We start from the raw sequence: 20,683 nt of genomic DNA, 5'->3' as shown, positions 1-20,683 counted from the left end.
GTGTTGAACTTTAACAACCGATTGCTGCTGGTGTTACTTGAGTGAGTGTTCATGAAGCATGAATAGTTAGCACAATAAAAAAAGATATACTAATCGCCACATAGGATTTATTTTGATGCACATAACTCCAACCATAAAAAAAAACTTTCAAGGCCGTTCAAATGCTAAAAATTTATGCTGTGAATGAATGAAAACAGGGGCTAATGTTAGAGAGTGTCAACTTTGATGCTAAAAGTCTGAGACGATGCGAATGTCGCAAGTCACGATCACGACGACCAAGTGCTTGCTTGCTTCTTCAATTCCGAGAGCCGCTGAACGTCGGCACCTCCTGTGGTCTGGTGGTCTGAGTCGTTGATTGCAGGTTGTGGCCCGTGGGTGAGGATTCTGTGGTCTAAAGAACAGGCGATGGTAGTTTTCATCCTTAATTGTGCCGTTGCCAGCGGGCAAACAGATCGACTCATCCTTGAGAAGCTGAAAGTCAACAGAAGAATTCCCCAAACTATCCTCACATCCCCTCCCCTAATTAGCACCATTGTCGCTGCCAGCTACGAGCGAGGTTGATCGAGATGGCGGGCATGGTGGTGAGTGCTGCCACTGGGGCGCTGAGCTCACTCCTCTCCAAGCTATCGGACCTGCTCACTGACCAGTACAAGCAACGCAAGGGAGTCCGAAGGGATATCGAGTTCCTCCGCCGTGAGCTGACCGATATGAACGCCGCATTAGAGAAGCTAGCAGACATGGAGAAGCTTGATGCCCAAACAAAGGTGTGGAGAGACAACGTTCGCGAGATGGCCTACGATATCGAGGATTCCATTGACATCTTCATGCTCAAGCTCGGCCAAGAAGACGACGACGACAACATCGGCTTGTTTCGCAGGATTGTAGGCAAGGTTAGGGAGCTGCGACTGCACTACCAGTTTGGTGACAAGATTCAGGAGCTCAGAGCTCGTGTCGAGGAGCAGAGTCAAAGCCGAGAGAGATACAGGATCGATGGATCCATCTCAGAGTCTAGAGTGGTGGAAGTCGATCCAAGGCTGCCTGCACTGTTTGAGGATGCAAAGAGGCTTGTGGGCGTTGATGGTCCACGAGAGGAAATCATCCAACGGTTGATGGGAGAAGATGACCGTCATTGTTCTCGACGATTTGAAGTGCTATCCATCGTCGGTTTCGGTGGCCTCGGCAAGACAACTCTTGCAAACCAAGTGTACTCTAAAATCAAGAATGAGTTTGAGTGCACGGCGTTCGTGACCGTCTCTAGAACTCCTCACATGCCAAAGATTCTCAAGGGAATACTGTCTGGAGTTGGATATCGTGACACGGAAATGGAAGATGATGTCCAAAAGCTTATCGAGATACTAAGAGCTACGCTCAACGATAAGAGGTATGTATTCATCTGGAGTTTATGGTAATATATTTTTCTGTAAACTTTTTAGTGTTATATTTCGAATTGGCTGTCTAAAATGTCTACATTTTTCCATTGTTATCTAATAGTAGCAACATGTAAACTTATTACCAAGTTATTTTCTGAAACTTATAAATAGCTTTCTCGTTTATTCATTGAGAAAATAAGTTTAATTCATTTGAAAATTAATTACCAAGAATGATTTTGTACATTTCCAAATTTGTGATGAGTTTTAAGCTCTCACATAAACTTACTACGCACAAAAAACATATCTAGGTTTTGTTTGTCCTTATAAGAAATTTAAGGCCTCTGCCATTGTGGATTAGTGTTGTCTATTATATCTGGATGCCTCATCCTGTGTATATACCAACTTCGTATTCTACATGAACTGTTTCAATTATCGTTGTATCATTTGACATGAACTGTTTATTTATTAGGCTACAAGATATTTAAGATTTCACAATTGTTTTAATTTTTAAATGACTAATACGGTAGCTATTTAAGATTTGACATTTTATTTTATGGTGGCATCGTCACCGTTTGTTTATCTTGTTTGTGCGCAGCTACTTGCAAATATCAAATTAATGGTTGTTCAAGCAAATGGCAAAAACATAAGGTTTCTTCTTATTTAAGTGACGTATTACTCATATTTACTTCATCATATTGTGTTGCAAACGGGATGGACTCAAAAGTTACTTACTTTGCAGGTACTTCATCATAATTGATGACTTATGGAGCATCAAGGATTGGCGCACTTTTGTGGAAAATAATAATGCCAGCAGAGTGATAACTACCACACGTATTCAAGACGTTGGCGCATCTTGTTGCTTTCTAAGTCAAGGCCATGTATACCAGATGCAACCTCTTAATGAGCTTCACTCAAGAAGGTTGTTTTTCAAAAGGCTATTTGATACAGAAGATAGTTGTCCTGAGCAATTCAGAGAGATTTCACATGACATGTTAAGGAAATGTAAAGGGGTACCATTGGCAATTACTAGTATTGCTAGCCGTTTGGCTAACCACATGCACGTTGACATATGGGAGAAGATACATAATTCGTTGGGTTCCGAGTTGTACACAAATCCTACACTAGAATGGATGAGGCATGTGTTAAGTCTTAGCTACAATGACCTGTCACATGAGCTCAAGACATGCTTGTTGTATCTTGGTACGTATCCTGAAGATTATCAAATCCGCAAGTATGAATTGGTAAGAAAATGGATAGCTGAAGGATTTGTTAGGGAAAAGCATGGTTTAGATATGCAGGAAGCTGCTGTAAGCTGTTTCAATGAACTCATCAACAGAAGTATGATCCAACCTTGCTTCAATGAAGATGATTTTGGTGAGGTGTTGACATGTCAAGTTCACGACCTAATGCTTGAGCTTATTATATCGAAGTGCAAAGAGGAAAACTTCATCACTATAATCGATAGGAAGTTCCCCATGAATGGAGCTTCGCAGATTCGCCGGATCAGCCATCATCAGTTCCATAACAGAGACATGGACCTGACAGTCGAGAGTATGAGTGCATCACAAGTCCGGACATATGTTTCCTTGCGTGTGGCTGATTGTATGCCTCCATTTTCGAAATTTGAGCTTTTGAGAGTCTTGGACATGGAACGTAGCTTTTCTATGGACCTTATATGCCTTGATGTGTCTGCTATAAATCACCTCTTTCTGCTGAGGTATCTGAGGGTCTGGGGCTTTCGCGTCGAGCTGCCAAAGAAATTTGGAAAGCTAAAGCATTTGATGACCCTAAATATGTCCCAGCCATGGTTGGATAATCCTAGTGAACAACTATCAGATTTTAGTTCCTTGTCATCTCTAAGGCATCTCAGTTTACCAGGATGTGTAATTTTCAAAAATGGGCTTAGCAAGTTGTGCAACCTACGTGATCTGTTCTGGTTTGACTTTTGTTCTAATTCCACAGAGTGCATCAGAGATCTCAGTGAGTTGACCAATCTTAGAAATCTTCAGGTGATGATGTACAATTACTCAAGGCCAGATGGCGTAGAAAATAATCGTAAGACAACAATCTTGTCAACTTCTCTTAACAAGCTCGGGAACAGCAACCTCTGCAATCTGGCTTTTGAGGTTGTGTCAAGTGCCAGGGCCCCATCAGCACAATTCTGGAGTAACTGCTTGGCACGCCCACGGCATCTGCAGAGGTTTAGCTTGTACGGCGTAACAATGCCCAAGGTCCCAAATTGGATTGCGCATGCAGACAGGTTGGCGCATGTTGAACTAGAGGTCCAGGAGCTCCCAAGTGATGATGTCCAGGTTCTTGCACAGTTGCCCTGCCTCATCTACCTCCAGTTAAGAGCTAAAACAATCCCAGAGAACAACATCATTATCCACCCCCAAACATTCCACAGCCTCAAGTGCTTCAAATTCTTTTGTGGTGAGCTGCCAAGCTTGACTTTTGAGCCAGCCGCAATGCCGCAGCTACAGAGACTGGAGATACAACTTGCCCTTGGACAAGGTGCAATGGAACTGCAAGATGACAATCTAGTTAGTGGCATCGAGCACCTTGCTAGCCTCGAAAAGATCTCCTTGTATATATGTGCCAAATGCGGTCAGGGGTCCAAAATAGAATCTGCATGGAGAGGCGCCATCAGCAGGCACCCGAAAAGTCAAGCCCTACAGATTTATGTAAACTGTAGAGAGTATGATGGAAATGGAAAATTGGTATGAATAAACAGAAATACTGTTGCAGGGATTATTGGAGAGGATTAAGTTAATCTCGATTTCTATGATTTTTTATTCTAATTTGGGATATGATGGTATGATGAATTTTGTTTATAATATTCAACTACAGCAACTTAAATGGTTTAGCAAGCCTTTTGATCAGTAAAAAAACTTAATTGTGGATTTATTCAATGTCAAAGTATGATTTCGATTTGGTTCTAAATTTTGCAAAATTTTGAGTATGATGGATGGATTTAACCTGATCTGTTTTGCGTTCATCAGTAACGATATGTGAATGGAGAGAGAAACATGCAGTAATGTTGCTGTCATGGCTCCTCTGTTCCATTAACTAAACAAAGCACAAAGTATATGCATCCTTGTGACTTCTCTGTTTGCCTGAAAAACAAAACAACATATACACTGAGATCTAGGTGCTCAATTCAACTGAATGCAAAAATGGTATCTGTTTTGAGTTTTCAATTTTAAAACAGAATAAATTTTATAGTGATTCTATCCTATGATCATGTCAGGAGACTATTCCAGCAGGAACCAACTCCAACAGATAATGGACGGAGCAACAACGCCAGAATAGAGCATCCTGTACGAATTAAGCTAAACTGCAAACAAAAAGGAAAAAAATAGTAAGATGCAGTCTAAACACGACAGTAGTCTGAGATTGGAAAGTAATGCTTATACAGTTATACAAGTGTTTTTTTTCGGTAGTGGGTTCATTTGTTTGTAATCCCAGCTTTGTCCTGATTGCAGTGCAAATGGGCAGGGGTTTATGCCCTGAAACTCAAAAAACAGTGGCGGATCCAGGATTGAGGCGAGGGGGGCTAATTTTCATGTGACCTATCTATGCAAAATTTGTCCTGACTTAACACCAAGCCTAATTATGAATACTTTTTAAATACACTAGTAACCGGGAACAAGTTCATTTGAACATGTAATGATGCTAAATAAAAAAAAATCATCTTTCTGAGTATTCGTACAATTAATATATACATACGGAATTAAAACTAAATTCGACATTTTGGGCAAAGGAGTAAATTTTATGTCAATCATCTTTATAAACTCGAAAGTGTATTAATAATTGGATAAATATTCTAGTAAGCAACAAATGAACGTGAGGAGGATATTTTAGCACAACCTACATGTTTCTAAGCTTGTGAACTCCTTTCCACCAAATTCAGTATAATCTATATGTTCAACTTGCTTAATTAATGCTTACATAAGCAAAAACAAGGAGCTTACTACCTAAGCAAAAACAAGGAGAAGAGCCGGACCTATAAATGTTATCCTGGCCCCTGACGAGTGACGACGCTTGGGCACCGGGATCTGGGGTCGGAGTCGCCGAGTCGGGATGCGGCGCCGGGAGACGGCGAGAGCAACCGAGGCCGCCTAGGGTTGGAGTCTTCAAGGTGGGCTGGGCTGGTGTCGGCGGGGGCTTGCTGGCCTTTCTTAAAAAGTCCATTTTACCTCACGAACTATTCTCGAAGTTTAGTTTTTCTCCTCGACTAGAAAACCGAGTAAACCACCTCTCTCTCAACTTTTAAAATGAATCATTTTACCTTCATGACCCGGTTATGATTTTTAAAGACGGTTTTGTCTTTTTTTATTTATTTATTCTAGCTCAATATTTGAAAAATCATAGTAAATAAAAAAAACTTAAAATAGAAAATCTAATTTTATTGGACTCCACATGAGTAGATCTCCACATTAAACATATAATATGGTATGCTTTAGTACATAATTTTTTGTGTAACTTTAGATCTATATTTTTCTGTAATTAATTTATAGCCTTTGAAAACCACCTATAACTGAGTCAGGGAAGTAAAATGAATGGTTTGAAAAGTTGAGGGAGGTGGTTTAATCGATTTTGAAGTTTATAAAGGAAAACTAGACTTCGATGATAGTTCAGGGAGTTAAAATGGACTTTTTCCTACTGAAAACATGTTCCTAGTTTTGTTGGGCTGCGACTTTGCCGCCGTCGCTAGGTGTGGCGCTGCCGAAGCCTTTTCCCGTCTTGCTGTGGCTCGCCACATCGCAACAACGGCAGCGCCGAAGGAGAGGCGACGAATTCTAGTGCCAGTGTGTGGCGTGATTTTGTGCTAGGAGTAGCTGTGGCAGCCATAGCTTTGACAGAAAGCAAACAGTAGCCGTAGAACTGGTGGCCGTCGCAGTCTGTGGCGTGGCACACATCGGCACAGAACCAACACCAGCCTAGCTCTCGGTGGTAGTCACATGTGTGGTGTGGCGCACAGCGGCAGGCAACCAAACAGCCCTTGGCTCATCTCATCCGGAGTCGCTTGACAATAATTAACATTATTACAAGATGAAAGAACGCTAATGCTCCATGGCTGTCCGTTTCGTGTCGGTCAGTCGAGACACGGCTAGCTGGGCTGTGGGCTGGCCCACAGATCTACTCCTTTCATCGGCATACACGGTTTCTCCAAGAAAATTAAAAAAAAGAGCGACATCTTATCTTCCCCATTCGTATCGGCTCCACCGCACCGCCCGCCCTTCGGTCACACACGCACGAACTCTGCTAGCGCCCGTGTCCGCACAAGCGTCGTCGTTGTCCGCATACGCACAAGCGTCGAGCGCCGCCACTAGCCACGTACGCTTGAGCTCCACCGGCTACGCTGCGTGCGCCCGCCTGTGGTGAGGGAGACAGCTACTGGCTCCACCATGGGGGCCGCAAGCCTGGTCGGAGGCCAGGGAGACCTCCGCCTCCGCCTGCCCAGCTCGCTACGCCCGGGTGTGGAGCTCGCCCATGTGAAGCTCATGGCAGCCCGGGTAGAGCCCGTCCACACATATCTCGCGCCTGCCTACCCAGTTCGCCGTAGCCGAGGTGGAACTCACCCGCGTGCAGCCCGCGATGCCCGAGATAGAACTCCACACGCCGACGAGGATCCATTCTTCCAAGCATTAAAGAGATGTTGCGCTGGAACTGCATGTTGCAAGCGTGTGTTTCAATCGTTTCAAATGTTTCAGAGCTATGTTGCAAGTGTTTTATATCAATGTTGCAAAAATACATCGGGATGTTGCACATGTTGCAATGGTGTTTTCAAGTGTACGTCCTAAATGTTTCATCTGTTTTAGACGTATGTTGCAAGTGTTTCATCTATATGTTGCAAAAGTAGATCTGGATGTTGCATATACATGCATGTTGCAAGTGTATGTTTCAAGTGTTTCATACGTATGTTGCAAGTGTTGATATGGATGTTGCATATGTTTTGCAATGGCTACAAACATGTTTTCCTATTGTTTTAGACGTATGTTGTAAATTATTTCATCTAGATATTACAAAACTAGATTTGGTGTTGCACATGTTGCAAATGAGACCCACTGCCGCAGCCCGCCTGTTGCAACTGTTGAGCCCACATGCTGCGCGTGGGAGCGGAGGGGGCGTGAGCGACAGGCGCGGGAAACGAAGCGGGCACAGATCGAGACATCGCCCCCGCGTGGGCGCACGCAGGCGTGGGAAAAGGAGCGACGCAGGCCCCCACGTGATGCAGGCACAGGTGTGCATACAGGAGGAGCAGCATGGGACGCGGGCAGGCGCGGGTGTCCGGACGCTAGCCTGACCATTTATCCAGGGTGGCAGATCTTACCAGCATAAGGGGGTAAAAAGGTTCACTAAAATTCTAAAATGATGCAGAAGCAACACAAAAAGAAGACCATCTCCGAGCTGTGGTTTTTCTCACTCTCACAGAAAGTGTCTGGACCGTTAAGGGTGTGGGCTAAATTCTTCCCAATCCCACCGTACAAATTTCTTGAGTTGTCCAGTTGCTCTTATTGGACGATTTATCATAATTAGTGGTTCAATTATCGAACGACTAGGTTTTTAGTCGAGGTATAATCATATCGAGGACCCTTTATCAAGTTCCGTGTTACTATGGGGACAATTAATCGCGATTAAGTTCAGTAGCTTTGTTGCTATTGGAGTTTCGGTAAGAATATTTTATTTTTAAACATGGCTCATGTAAGAATATTTTTAAATATCTGGGAGGAGATATGGATTTGAGACGATTTGCCAAAGACTTCTGCAATCTACTTGTACAACACATTATACACAAGCTTTTATATAGGCTAGAGATCGTTCATTTTCTCAGGGGTGCCTAGTAACCGTTGGATCGGCCCTGTGCGGCCAAGATCAGCGCGGACGACTTCTACAAATTGAATGAAGCCCTGACCGCCGCCCCGTGTGGTGGCCGTTTCCGTTCCGTTCCGTCTCCCCAGGAGCGAGCCGAAGCTTCTGGAACCTTCGGTTCGGGGCGAGATGGTCGTGCTGCACGTGAAGTCGGCGGCGCCAGCCTCCGCTTCCTCCTCCTCCTCCTCCTCTCTGGCGCAGGACGGGGACGAGGATACGGAGTTCCTGTACGAGTGCGCCGCCTCCGCGGCCGTCGCGGACGTCGCGGCCGCCCTCGGCGCGCTCGCGGGCCTCCAGGCCGCCCTACTCTCCCTCTGCCGCCGCCTCCGAGGTGAGAGACTCTACCCAGAGACCCCGTGCGTCGTCCTAGTCTTCAGCTCCCGTTGCGGGGGGCCGCCGGTCGAGTCGTCCTCGTACTGACGCGGCGTGGCCGGTTCTGCGATCCGCAGCGAGGTGCGCGGGTGCTGGTGATGCTGCGACGGGCGAGCTCGAGAGGGCGCTGGACGAGGCCGAGGCCTACGCTTCCAAGGTCAGCATTGTTTTCCCCACTCCCTCACTGTTTTCTCGCACGCTTCTGCTGCGCGAGAACTTATGCTTAGTTTGAATTAGATGCGAATTGCGCTTGATCTCGTTTATCATTATCATTATCAACCTCTTGCTGCTTGTTGATTTGGGTTCAAGTACGTATTAGGTTGTTCACCAGTGTTGGTACATTGCACTGGCCCTGAGAGTCATTCTCGATCGATCTGGTTTACTACTCTGTCATTCAAATTACATTTTATCTTGTATGATTGAGTAGAAAGAATGTGTGCTACTACTAGTATATGATAAGACTGATCTACTGTGTCACTCAAAGCACGGAGCAGGCCCTTATGTTTCTATAATTAGCTAGATCTCGACAATAAAACGTGTGCTAAGGGGGTGTTTGGTTGCCCCAATCGCTGTCCCATCGGATGTTTGGACACATGCATGGAGTATTAAATATAGACTAATTATGAAACTAATTACATAGTTTGCGACTAATTTGCGAGACGAATCTTTTGAGCCTAATTAGTCCATGATTTGATAATGTTGTGCTATAGTAAACATGTGCTAATGACGGATTAATTAGGCTTAAAAAATTCGTCTCGTGGAGTACTGATGGATTATGTAATTTGTTTTTTTATTAATATCAGAACACCCCATGCAACATCCTCCCGACACACCTCCTAAATTTTAGTAGCTGGATCCAAACACCCCCTAATTCTACAGATTGGAGTACCATGCACACACATTCACCGGTTGAGTGCTACCATGCTCGAGACCACTTCCATTTTATTGTGCTTGCGAAAATTGAAAAGTGAATGACATGATCACTATTTTGGATTGGGAAAAGGAAGCACAAGTAACATTTCGTTCTGTTCATCATCGGTTAAACAGTAAACACTACTCTGTACGAGTTGTTGGAACTTGTTCACAGGATGTATGTCAATCTGATTTAGCACTTGTACTGAACATTCTGGGCCTATCCACTGAATGAGATTTTGACAGGACTCTGAATTTTCTTACAGGAACAAGTGCTGCGTAACAGATTCCTGTCCCCTCGTGCTCTAAGGGAACATATCAGGAACATTGAGAAGAAATGCGCTACTGCTCTACAAGAACCTCCAGAGGCGTTGTCTCTGCAAGAGTCATCATCAGGTAGCACAACATAGATAGATGCAATTTTCAGAAGACAAACAAAATGAACATCCATATGCAATAGTCCAGGAGAAAGTTCAATTTATCACTACATAGGTTGCACTTTTCTTTTTCTACTAGTTTTGTTGCACCTGTATTTCAATCTTTCATCAAGTGCATAAACCTTGATATCAACTGTTTCCAGCTTCAAAGTTGAAAAATAAAAAGATCATTTGACATGGAATGGCCTCTGCTTACAATCAATTCTTTCTTCTATGCGATTCCCAGGCAACAAGCATGAGAGAATACAGATTTGGTGGGCTGGGAAAGAGCTAGCCATGGACCAGAAGCTATCCGACTATATCGGTGTTAATGATAAAACCAAGGTAACAACATTGCATCCACAGTGCAAGAATGATTGTTTCATTTGATTATTGTCTTCTTATATTTTTTTGCAATCTATGCAGATTGTCGTCAGGCTAACTCAAGCTCGTGATGAGTGTTGATTGTGCTCCTACCTCTTCATTGATATCGCAGAGTTGGTTTCCTCTTCAATAGTAATAGTATATGAAAACTGTCCCTGAGTCCCTGTAAGATATTTTTAATTCTCTTGAGCAACCATTCTTGTCACCTGTATTAACTGACAATAGGTATAAGTGGTTTGGCTTCTTATACCAAGTTGCTTGTACAATAAATAAATCCTCACAGAGGTTTACTTCCTTTTGGGTGTTATGTGCCAATTATCCCCCTTTTAAGATGGTTTAAATTTTACATGAGCTATCATCCTGTTCATCTGTAGCACTGCCAAGTGTACCAACTGACAACCTGTATAAACACCAGTGTACTTATAGAGGTCCTTACCATCACTTCAGTTCCAGTGTCCCCTGTTCGCTTGATGGTATAGTGTTTCTCTCTCACAACAAAACAGCATCGGCCGGCTTATTAGCCGCAGAAACCATCAGCCGAATAGCTCAATATGGAATTTGGTAAATAAGAAAATGGTGCATGTGTTGCCCTTTAAATTGTTGCCTTTTGATAGTATGTGCCACTTGTCCTTTATGATTTTTATAATTTTCTCGAGCTAGCATCCTCTTCATCTGTTTGATTGTATCTCTACTTAGTACAAACCGACAGCCTGTAAAAATACCTTAAAACTTAAGGAGTTCCTTATGATAACTATAGCTGTTTGACATAGAGATGCTTTTTAATGCAATATGAAATTTAATGAACAGAAATTGGTGTATACATTTATTTGTTAAATAGCTTTACTCTGGGGATGTGATGTTTACTTTGATTGATGGAATGCTATGTTTGACAGCCCCAATTACTCAGGCTTGCCTCCTAGCACAAACTTAGAGATGCGTACGTAATGAATATCAATGGCTAGATACAATCATGCAAATCACTTTGAAGCGGTTGTTCCCTTTCAAGGGAGATGATGCAGAATTTGACAGCAGGAGTGGACCTCAGGTTACTTCAGCAGACATAAGTCTCATCCTGTCAAGAGCAGTTAGTCCAGAATTTACGTACTGGAGAAATATAAATTTTAAGAACATAAAGTGCAAACCACCTAGGGCTTAACCAGTGTTCACACTTAAGCTCAGAGTAGTGATCTGTAATCTAATCGCTCTAGGAAATTAGGAGGGAACATTGTTAAGCAGATTGGTCTCCCGTTCACATTATATACTAGGTAGGCTGTATATTGGACTATTGGAGTCAGTGAAAGCTTTACTTCGGAGTTTGTTTTCTGTATGGAGAACTGGAACCTGAGAATACATTATCAACGACAGTTTGTTGTATAGTATTTGTAGGTTTCTAAATTCTAACTGTAAAGGAGACACTGGAAGATCACACAATCTCTTATTCTATTATATATTTATATGTCCCATCAGATTAGCTAATAAAATAAATCCCCTGCTGTTTTCCTTAGCCAGCTTATTCTGCAATATATATAGTTTGGTATACATGATGGTGTTCTTATTTATTTATTTTTTTTTGACAAACTAGGAAGTCGTGCTGAGAAAAGTAGTCCAGCATACCTGGCGTTGCAACCTACATATGGGCCCCTTCCATGTTTGATCTAGCTCAACTTTGGCTGTTGCATTTAGTTCTCTACCGAGGCTTGCTTGTCCTGCTATGCATGTCTCCTAATTCCCCATGAACAAACACACACTGAAGAGCAAAAGGTGTGCTAAATGCTATCCTCATTTGGGTTTCTGGTTTCCTATGTCAGTAGATTGATTCAGTAGATGACTTTACCCCACTACAGTCAGGTTGCAGGCAGATACAGATGATTCTTTACTTGTACTGTATTTCTCTTTGAACACTAGACAAATGCAACAGAATTATAGCATGGATCCCAGATTCTTTCATGATGGGTATTTAAGGAGGACTATTTTCTGGATGTGCCAGCTTGAAAATTCAGAGTAGTTTTGAGTTCAATCAACCATCCAGCTTTACAATGTGAAAACCTGCACGTGACTAGCCTAGCCTGGAAGGAATTGTTGGTGCCTTGGTTGAAGAACCGGCAAATGTTTCCGGTAGGAACCAACACTGTTCCTGCTGTCATTGCAAGTTCAGAAAGTGGCCAAGCAGTGATTTGGCATGTCTCACCAGAGATAAACCCAGCCTGCTGTTGTGTTTTGGAGGCACCTCCTAACAAAATTTTATCAAATATTCTTATGTTTGCCGGTTTGGATCCAGGAATCAAACAAGCCATGAAGTTGGTGCCTCCTGCCTCCAGACTCCAGGTACGAATCCTTTTTTGTCAGATGTGTTGTCTTTCAATGGTAAAAAAACTCATACTAGTACTCAGTTTTTTTTTCGTCTCTATAATATAATATACTAACATTTTGCCATGTGGCATGAAGCAGTGATACCTATCCTGCTGCCATGCTGTTGTATCTTTGCAAAGAAATAAAATACAGTACAGTACCATACCTTGGTCGATTTGTTCAGTGATGCCTGATCTATTACAGTGTTACTATATGCATTTTTATACTCCCATCTTTGACCTGCCAGTCAAACCATCAAACCATCTGCTGCTCTTCCTGGAGCCTGCCGCTGCAGCCATAGCCATACCATAGCAGATGCAAACGGTTTAGCAGCAAAGCCAATGCTCTTCTGCTCCATCTGCCAACTTAATGGCTGTGTCTTGCAACCATCTTGAACAAACCCCTGCCCCCATTGCCCTTGGGTCTAGGAGGACTGTATTTCTGAACTTTGCCCTTCATCATTTGGAGCTGGGGTAGTCGAACTTGTTCATGCATGTCCAGTCCAGTAGACGACAATGATTCTAAACGATGATGACCTAGTTATTCGCTAAGGACGTATGCATACGGACCAAAGTGGTGCTGCTAGTACACCCAGGCTTTTGCCCCCTTTTCCAGTTTGTTGTGATTGCAAATATCTCTCCTTCCTTCCTTCCTTCCTTCGCCTTTCCTTTCTTCTCCCTCCTCCTGAACACCAGAAACAGAAAGGTGAAACCTTTTCTCAGTGGCTGGCCACTTTAACAGGGCCATCCCAGCTCAGCTCGCTTGCCTTTTCCTCCTCACCTCTGAGAAGATTCTTTGCTTTGTTACCTTGCTGCAGGCAAATGCTTTGCTCTATTCCATTTCCATCCATCTGGTTCCGCTGCTGATGGTGTGCTCAAAGCCTGTGGCTTTTAACAGCAGCCAGTCACTCACTCACACACTCACTCACTCACAGAGGGATGGACGGTGAAGGAATCTCTGGACTGGAGTTTGTATTGTGGTCTGCAAAGCTCTCTATATATGTGGCTCGTCTCGTGTGCCTGCCCGTGCTCTTGGCCTGGGCCTCTTGTGCTTGTTGGATTGCATGACACATCTCTATCAGATAACAGGACAAGCCATGGTGGGGGTGGAGGAGAGCTGAGAGCTGGGGATCATTCAGCTCAAAGGCGCTCGGCTTTTCAGTGCCCAATGCTGCTCTACTCGGCTTGCAGCTGTTCCAGTTCAGGCTGGCTGCTGGCACCCCCACAAATACAAAAAGGCGCATCTTCGTCTCACAAGCACCGGTAAATAAATCTGAAAAGGAGCACGAACATTCAAATGGTTTGGCTCTTTCACAAAGAAAAAAAGAGGGGAAAATACAGATGCCACTATACCAGAACTGCATTCCTAATCTATTCCAGATTTGCCTAACGTTGCTTTTCTTTTGTTGATCTGTTCGCAGAGGCATCATTTGGATGATCCATGCGATGGGACCGTAATCTTGCTCGCCAAGGGTTCTTCCTTAAAAGCTTCATGTTGGCAAAAGACCAAGCAATTCCATGGAGCAGAAGAGACGACTGTTCCAAAGCTAAGCTTTGTTTCAAAGCCACGGGAGCGCCGAGGTAGATGCAGAGGCTGGAGACCTGTCTGTACTGGAGTGCTCTACCTCTACGTACACTGTATCTACGGAGTGAGTACAGAGGGTTGGAGCAAGCACTGGATCCCCATTGACTACGGCAAATAGGAGTAGACTGATTTGTACAGAGGAGTATGGTCAAGCTGCGTGTACTTGGGAGCGGAATCAAATCTGCCACCAAGTCAGTGCCACCCTTGCACCATTTACTCAGACACTGTGCCGTGCTGTGCTGCCCTGCCCTACCTCCCCCAACAATGTGAGTCAATGAGCACTAGCACCAGCAGCACCAGAGCCTTGGAGATGGAGATGGAGATGGAGAAGAAGAATGCAATAGAGGTCAGAGGATGAGCTGCAGCTGGGGAAAAGAAATAAGCTGGGGAAAAGAAATAAAAGAACGTCAATGAATCACCAGGATGAATGAACAGCTCAAGTGAGAAGATCCTTGACTCGGAGAAGATCAAGAGAAGTGGGGAAACAATCACAGCACATTGCGTCCTCATCATCACAGGAGCAATCCACAGCACATTGCTCATAATCTTCACAAGCAAAAGAAACCAAAAATGAAACAAAAGAATGTTGCTTTGATTGATCCATGGCGGCATGGCATGAGCCACCATGGCATCAGCCCCTGCACATCTCCTGCCTCCTCTCCTGCGCCACCTCGCCGGCGGCCACGGAGGAGGCTCTAGGCGTGTTGGTGACCGAGTAGAACATGACGTCGCTGACGCTCCTCCGCGCCGCCGCCGCCGCCGCCGACGAGACCATCATCCCGGGCTGCAGCAGCTGGGAGCGCTTGCAGTGCGCGATGGCGCCCTGGATGGCGCCCTCCTCGGACGACCCGGAGCTGCTGCTCCGCTTCAGCGCCGGCGCCGGCGTCCGGAAGAAGAACCCGTTGGCGTTGCCGCACGACGGCGTGGACGACGAGGAGGACGAGGAGGAGGAGCACAGCGGCGAGGTCCCGGGCGCCTTGTTGTTGGTCGCCACGAGGCGCACTCGCCGGATGATGCCGGAGAAGGACTTGCGGTGGTGGCATTGGCACGCCTCCTCCTGCTCCAGGACGCTCCCCCTCGCGCTGACGCTGCCGATGCCGTGCCCACTGGCGCTGGCGCTGGTGCCGCCGTCGGCGGCGGCGACGATGTCGCTCGGCAACGGCGGCCTGGCCAGGAAGAGCGACCGGATGTACTCCCTCGACGCCCACCGCTTCACCACCTTGAGCTTCTTGGCCCAAGACGGCTTCTTGGCGGCGCACACCTTGCTGGCGGCGTCGGCGTCTCCGCCCTCTGCCGCCGCCGCCGCCGCGGCATCCGACTCCGCGTCCCTCTTCACCCCTCGCAGCGGTGGTTGCTGCTGCTCCTGGTCCTGGAGGAGCCTCTGCACGAGCTGCAGCCGCGGCGGCAGGTGGAGCGGCAGCAAGTTGCCCTTGTAGAACAGCTCGTCCGCCGGGGACGCGAACGCCGCCTCCCTGTGCCTGGCGTCGCCGGCGCCGGCGCTCTGGAACTCGAAGCGGGGCGAGGATGGCGGTGGCACTGGCGTGGCCGCCGGGGTCAGGTCCATGTCGATGTAGTCGTCCTGGATCACCATTGTGGGTGGCCTCGCCATTGCCGCAATGCCAGTGCCAGCTTTGGAGCTCGTCGAAGTTTTCGGACTCGGAGGGAGGGAGGAGAGAGGATTGGAATCTCGGAAGGATGAAGACAGGGGAAGTCTGCTAGATGAGCCAGAGAGATGGGAGATGGTTTATAGGGTTTTGGGCGGTGCACTGCTGTCGGTGTGCGTTTGTTGAGCAGGGCCGGGACGACGAATGGTGGATGCAGTCATGGAGAGACATGGAATGCAAGAGCAAATGCAGCCAAGTTTTGGTGGCAGGCAAGTTATTGCAGTGATCTGGCACGAGGAGAGGTTATGTTGGGTCTCTCTCTGTTGCAAGCTGCTGTAGTGTAGTGTGATGATAGAAATAGCAGTGGATGTGATGATGATGGAATCGGTCAGGATCATCTTGCTTTCGCTTGGGCTTGTTTGGTTTGGTTGGCGTTGCGCCATGTTAGTTTGGGCTGGTTTGATTTATAAGTCATTGCTGAAAGTACTGTTGGCTGGTTTGGTGTGAGAGAAAAATATTGTTCGTTGGCTGATAAGCCATGGCTTATAAGCCAAATACGACCCAGCGAAAAGGCTAGTGATTAGTTTTGGGCTTTGGTTTCGCAACAATTGGCCCCTCCCCTCCTCGCCTTTTCTTTTGTGATTGATGCAGGTGTGTGTGTCTGTGTTGCTGTTAGGAGGCAGAAGGATGGTACTGCCACACAACACCGGATGCCTCTTATTATGCCACTTTCTTCTATATATTTTTTTGTTATTATTGTTGTTCAAGCAATGTGTAATCTTGTCATTGTTTGGCTATGAAAAGAAAACTATAAAAAAGTTTTGAATCGTAAGTTGTTCCTTAATTGTACTAGTTATTGACCGAAAATTTTCAGCTACCTAAAATATGGCATCTTCTTTGTTATGCATTGTCTGTCAATCCTCATAGTGATTTTCTAAATATGGCATCTTCTTTGTTATGCATTGTCTGTCAATCCTCATACTGATTTTCCTTGTAGCGGATGGAATTTTCAGTCAGCTTCTTATACACACTCTCTCTTCTCAATGCTTTCTCGGAATTGTTCTCTTCGGTGATGGCGGTAAAAACCGTGAGAAATGTTCCGTTTGGCTTTGGCAGGTCACGCATGCGCATCAAGCCTTTGTCGCAGGCACAGGCAGTGATAACTGATAACACGGCTGGCTGGCGTTCGATTGAAATTCATTCAATGCCATGCCGGCTTTGTTTCTGGCTGTGAACCGTGCCGTGCCCAAGCTACCAGGGAAAGCAGGAGCAGGGACCAGGGAGCTTGCTGCTTGCAAGCAAGCAAAGCCAAGGCAGGCGGTCAAAAAGACTCCCAACGGTTAAAGACGGCTAGAATGGTGAAGTAAGTATTATGACTTAACTAACCACCAGCTGTGGTATTGAATGTTAATAAGCTTTTCTCAAAGCCTAGCATGGCATGGCAATGGCAGCTAGCACTCCTCCAGCCAAGCCACCATCCCTGTTCGCTTAGCTTAAAAGCCGTACTTTTTCAGCCGTTTTCTCTCACAACAAATCAGCCAACAGTCCTTTCAGCTATGGCTTATCAGCCAAGCGAACAGGGCAACCATGCCAGCTGTTTTTCTCTCTCACACACGCAAGCAGCAATAGCAATGGCAGCGCAGATGCAATGGTGGACGGCCACCAATTGGAGAGAGATGGTTTGCTTTGCTTGGCAGCTCACACTCGTCTTTTCTCTTTATTTATTTATGATTTATCCCCTCCTTCCTTACCTTACCTTGGACTGACTGATGTTACGGTGGGGTTAAAGTTAAACACACATGCTTTTATCTCACTATATGTGCTTGCTCTGCAGTTGGGGGTGCATAGCACAAGCACAGGCACAGGCACAGGGTGCTTATTAAAAGTTGCAGTAGGCATATTCATTCGGGTCACAAGAGGCCAGTTAAACTTTGTTTGACCACCCTTTGGCCTTGCTCTTGTGTCTGCTCCTCCAGACTCCAGTCCAAAAGCCAGCCCTTGCCTTGTGCCTGGATATGTGTGCACCTGCACCCTGCAGGAGCAGGGCACACTAGCTGCTTGTGTTGTGTGACTCACACATGACACTCTGCAAAAAACCACTTGTTTACTGCTTGTCTGAGGGATGATTGGAGCCCATTATTTCATTTGTTAGGGTAAATTAGCTCATTGCTTAAGCTGGATTAGTGTCTAGTTAAGGGCAGGGGAAGCAGAGCAGTGAGCACTAGTCCTACTACTTAGTAGAAAAATATTACTAGTAGTATGCATGCATGCATGCAGTCATCAAGAGCTGCTAGCTAGCTTCATCTTTAGTTTATTTGTGTATGAAGACTGTCAGGCGGTGAGCTTAGTATGGAGATGATTCAGCCCATAAGATTGAGATTGCACTTGGATTCGAGATCAATGCCAATGCAGCTAGTAATGAATTTGGTTTATGACTTTTTTTTGTTGGGATAGGGGTGTGGCAGTGTGGTGGGGTTGTGTGTGTCAGTGTCTCTGTGGATGTGGGGCCGGAGGAGGGGGTGTTCCATTGTGCTTACCAGCCTTGTGAGTTTGAATTTTTTTTTATTTCTAACCTATTTTTAAGTAAAATAAGTTAACAAAAAATTAAGTTACAGATGTTACCCTTTTGGTTGTGCCAATCTATTTAGAAATTGTAAACCAAAAGGGTTAGGTTTTCAAATTATTTTTGGTTATTTTAGGTTGAAAACAAAAAATGTGGCTTTGGACCCAGCCAAGATATATGGAACACTTTTGCATGCTGCTTTCCGATCCTTTCACTTCATTCATCAGCATACGTTGTAGCAATGAGTTTTTTCTTCCGAATTATTTGTTTGAAAGAAAGTTTATATATGCTTGCCAGCTACTAAGTAACTGTTTGGCTTTTGGAGTCAAACAAGAAAGATATCTGGAACACCTTTGCATGCTGCTCTTCTTTTTTTTTTCCCTGTTACTATAGAATAGGGACCCTTGTCCATTGCATTGGTGCTCTCCTTTTAATTCAAGCAAAACAAAAGAAAGAAAGGGAGAAGAGATCAGCTTAACTAACTTGTACTAGCACATAGCGTAACATAATTGGTTTTGACCACCTGACCTAGGTTGCAGTTTGACTCGGTATTAACCTCAGTACTTGCTACCAGTACGTAGAGTTTAGGCAAAGGAGTGCAGTAGTTTAGAGTTAGGTGCCATTTCAATCCCCGTGGATTCTAAAATCCAGATTAAAAAAATGTAGTGTGCTCATTAGATTCCGTGTCTGTATGTTAAATTCAATAGAATCTCCCCGGTTTGGATGAGATTCTAGTATTTTGAGATTTTTTTTTTATCTAGATTTATAAAATCCCCGGGTAACCAAATATTTGGTAGGGCTCATATCTGTAGCTCCGACTCCGATTCCTGGTAACCAAACGTTTGGTACGGCTCATATCTATAGCTCCGGCTCCGTAGAGAAGCGGTATGGAGCGGTTTTTTAGTGAAAAAGGAGGAACCACATATTATGGCTTATTCATAATGGCTCCGGCTCATTTGGAGGGGCCTTACGAAATGGAGCCTTAGTCATTTTGTTCGAGGCCAATTATATGGTGTCCACTGTCCATGACTTTGTTTCAGGCTGGTTATCTATTGTGTCTGTCTGTCAGTCTATAGGCATACAATAAAAGCAGCGGTGGACCCAAAAAAATATTTCAGGGGGGCTGAACAACACTGTTGTTCGATCTTAAGTCTCAGCCCCCTACACTATAGAACTTTGCCTAAAAATTCAGGGGGCTCCACAGGGGTTAGCGGTGGACCCAGAAAATATTTGGGGGGGGGGGGGGGGCTGAACAACACTGTTGTTCGATCTTAAGTCTCAGCCCCCCTACACTATAGAACTTTGCCTAAAAATTCAGGGGGCTCCACAGGGGTTCCACTGCTGCGATACGGGTAGGGGGGCTTGAGCCCCCCCCCCCACCCACACACACACCCCCACCACCGCTATGTCCGCCCCTGAGTAAAAGCAAATATTATGCTAAGACTAGTACATGCAACTAATCACACCTTTTGCTTTAGGCTGGTTATCTGTTATATCCACTGTCCAGCACACTCCTATCAGTCTATACCATGTAGTAAAAGTAATACTATTAGACTAAGACTAGTACTTATAACTAATCACACATATTGTTTTAGACCAGTCTATCAGTCTATAAGCATGCAGTAAAAGTAATATCTAGCTACACACGCTCACCCTTCCATCTTTCAGTCTATAACATGCTTCTAGTCTATCTTGTTATTAAAAAAAAAAGATGTGATGTTCTGGTAATTTAGAGTCTAGCCCTATCTCACACATAGGATAGGAGTCGAATTCATCTAGCAGCACACTGCACCTGTGACGATGAGGACCAAAAGTCCAATACAAGAAAGAAGCAGCCTTGTTTAACAAAAACTAAAAAAAAAAGAGAAGAAGATGAGGATGCGGGCCTTGTTTCGTGTGCAATTAGGCCCATATACAAGTTGGGCCAATTACGTACGTGGCTTCTTATCTATCATCATCATCATCGTCCTCAAGCTTACGGAGCTTCAGTTTTTCTCTCTCTTGCCATCTGTCCTCTTCTACTTTCTGCTCAAAAAAATCTGTCCTCTTCTACTGTACTAGCATTTATCAAACTTTTAAATCTTAGCTGTCAACGTCTGATACCGCGCTTCTTCTTTTATCATGCGTTTTGAGATCCATTTTCACCTTGTTTGAAAATGCTAGTTTCACCTTTTTTTTTTCTGATCCATTGGTGCTCTTTTAGTTTGTAAATATCGAGTCTAGTTTTCATCTCTTTCAAGAATTATTGAGGAT

The 20,683-nt window shown here is 44.9% G+C and overlaps 3 protein-coding genes and 1 long non-coding RNA gene across 4 annotated transcripts; 2 read left to right on the top strand and 2 right to left on the bottom strand.

Annotated features, from left to right (window-relative positions):
• Nucleotides 1-265: 265 nt before the first annotated feature.
• On the top strand, nt 266-4,356 carry LOC136513110 (disease resistance protein RGA5-like). The gene is made up of 2 exons (XM_066507105.1): nt 266-1,381; nt 2,110-4,356. Exons 1-2 carry the CDS (start codon nt 567-569, stop codon nt 4,094-4,096), a joined length of 2,802 nt encoding a protein of 933 aa, XP_066363202.1. The 5' UTR covers nt 266-566; the 3' UTR covers nt 4,097-4,356.
• On the bottom strand, nt 3,865-5,516 carry LOC136513111 (uncharacterized). The gene is made up of 3 exons (XR_010773295.1): nt 5,377-5,516; nt 4,350-4,707; nt 3,865-3,998 (listed from the first exon to the last, which is right to left on the bottom strand). It is a non-coding gene; the product is annotated as an uncharacterized lncRNA (long non-coding RNA).
• A 2,796-nt stretch (nt 5,517-8,312) lies between these two features.
• LOC136514236 (uncharacterized) lies at nt 8,313-10,624 on the top strand. Its single transcript, XM_066508221.1, has 5 exons — nt 8,313-8,577; nt 8,696-8,775; nt 9,797-9,926; nt 10,194-10,291; nt 10,373-10,624. The coding sequence occupies exons 1-5, from the start codon at nt 8,376-8,378 to the stop codon at nt 10,409-10,411; spliced, it is 549 nt and encodes a 182-aa protein (XP_066364318.1). The 5' UTR covers nt 8,313-8,375; the 3' UTR covers nt 10,412-10,624.
• A 3,146-nt stretch (nt 10,625-13,770) lies between these two features.
• On the bottom strand, nt 13,771-16,554 carry LOC136514141 (probable membrane-associated kinase regulator 3). The gene has a single exon (XM_066508134.1). The coding sequence runs from the start codon at nt 15,870-15,872 to the stop codon at nt 14,895-14,897; it is 978 nt and encodes a 325-aa protein (XP_066364231.1). The 5' UTR covers nt 15,873-16,554; the 3' UTR covers nt 13,771-14,894.
• Nucleotides 16,555-20,683: the final 4,129 nt, after the last annotated feature.

The sequence above is a fragment of the Miscanthus floridulus genome, chromosome 16, assembly GCF_019320115.1.
Source record: "Miscanthus floridulus cultivar M001 chromosome 16, ASM1932011v1, whole genome shotgun sequence".
Lineage (NCBI taxonomy): Eukaryota > Viridiplantae > Streptophyta > Magnoliopsida > Poales > Poaceae > Miscanthus > Miscanthus floridulus.
Note: the sequence above shows the minus strand (reverse complement) of the source record. Positions and strands in the feature narration are given on the sequence as shown.

Coding starts and splice junctions, on each gene's coding strand:
- LOC136514236 (XM_066508221.1), top strand. CDS start 8,376: ATGGTCGTGCTGCACGTGAAGTCGGCGGCGCCAGCCTCCGCTTCCTCC. Junction 9,927..10,193: donor TCTGCAAGAGTCATCATCAG/GTAGCACAACAT, acceptor TGCGATTCCCAG/GCAACAAGCATGAGAGAATA. Junction 10,292..10,372: donor GTGTTAATGATAAAACCAAG/GTAACAACATTG, acceptor CAATCTATGCAG/ATTGTCGTCAGGCTAACTCA.
- LOC136514141 (XM_066508134.1), bottom strand. CDS start 15,872: ATGGCGAGGCCACCCACAATGGTGATCCAGGACGACTACATCGACATG.
- LOC136513110 (XM_066507105.1), top strand. CDS start 567: ATGGCGGGCATGGTGGTGAGTGCTGCCACTGGGGCGCTGAGCTCACTC. Junction 1,382..2,109: donor GCTACGCTCAACGATAAGAG/GTATGTATTCAT, acceptor CTTACTTTGCAG/GTACTTCATCATAATTGATG.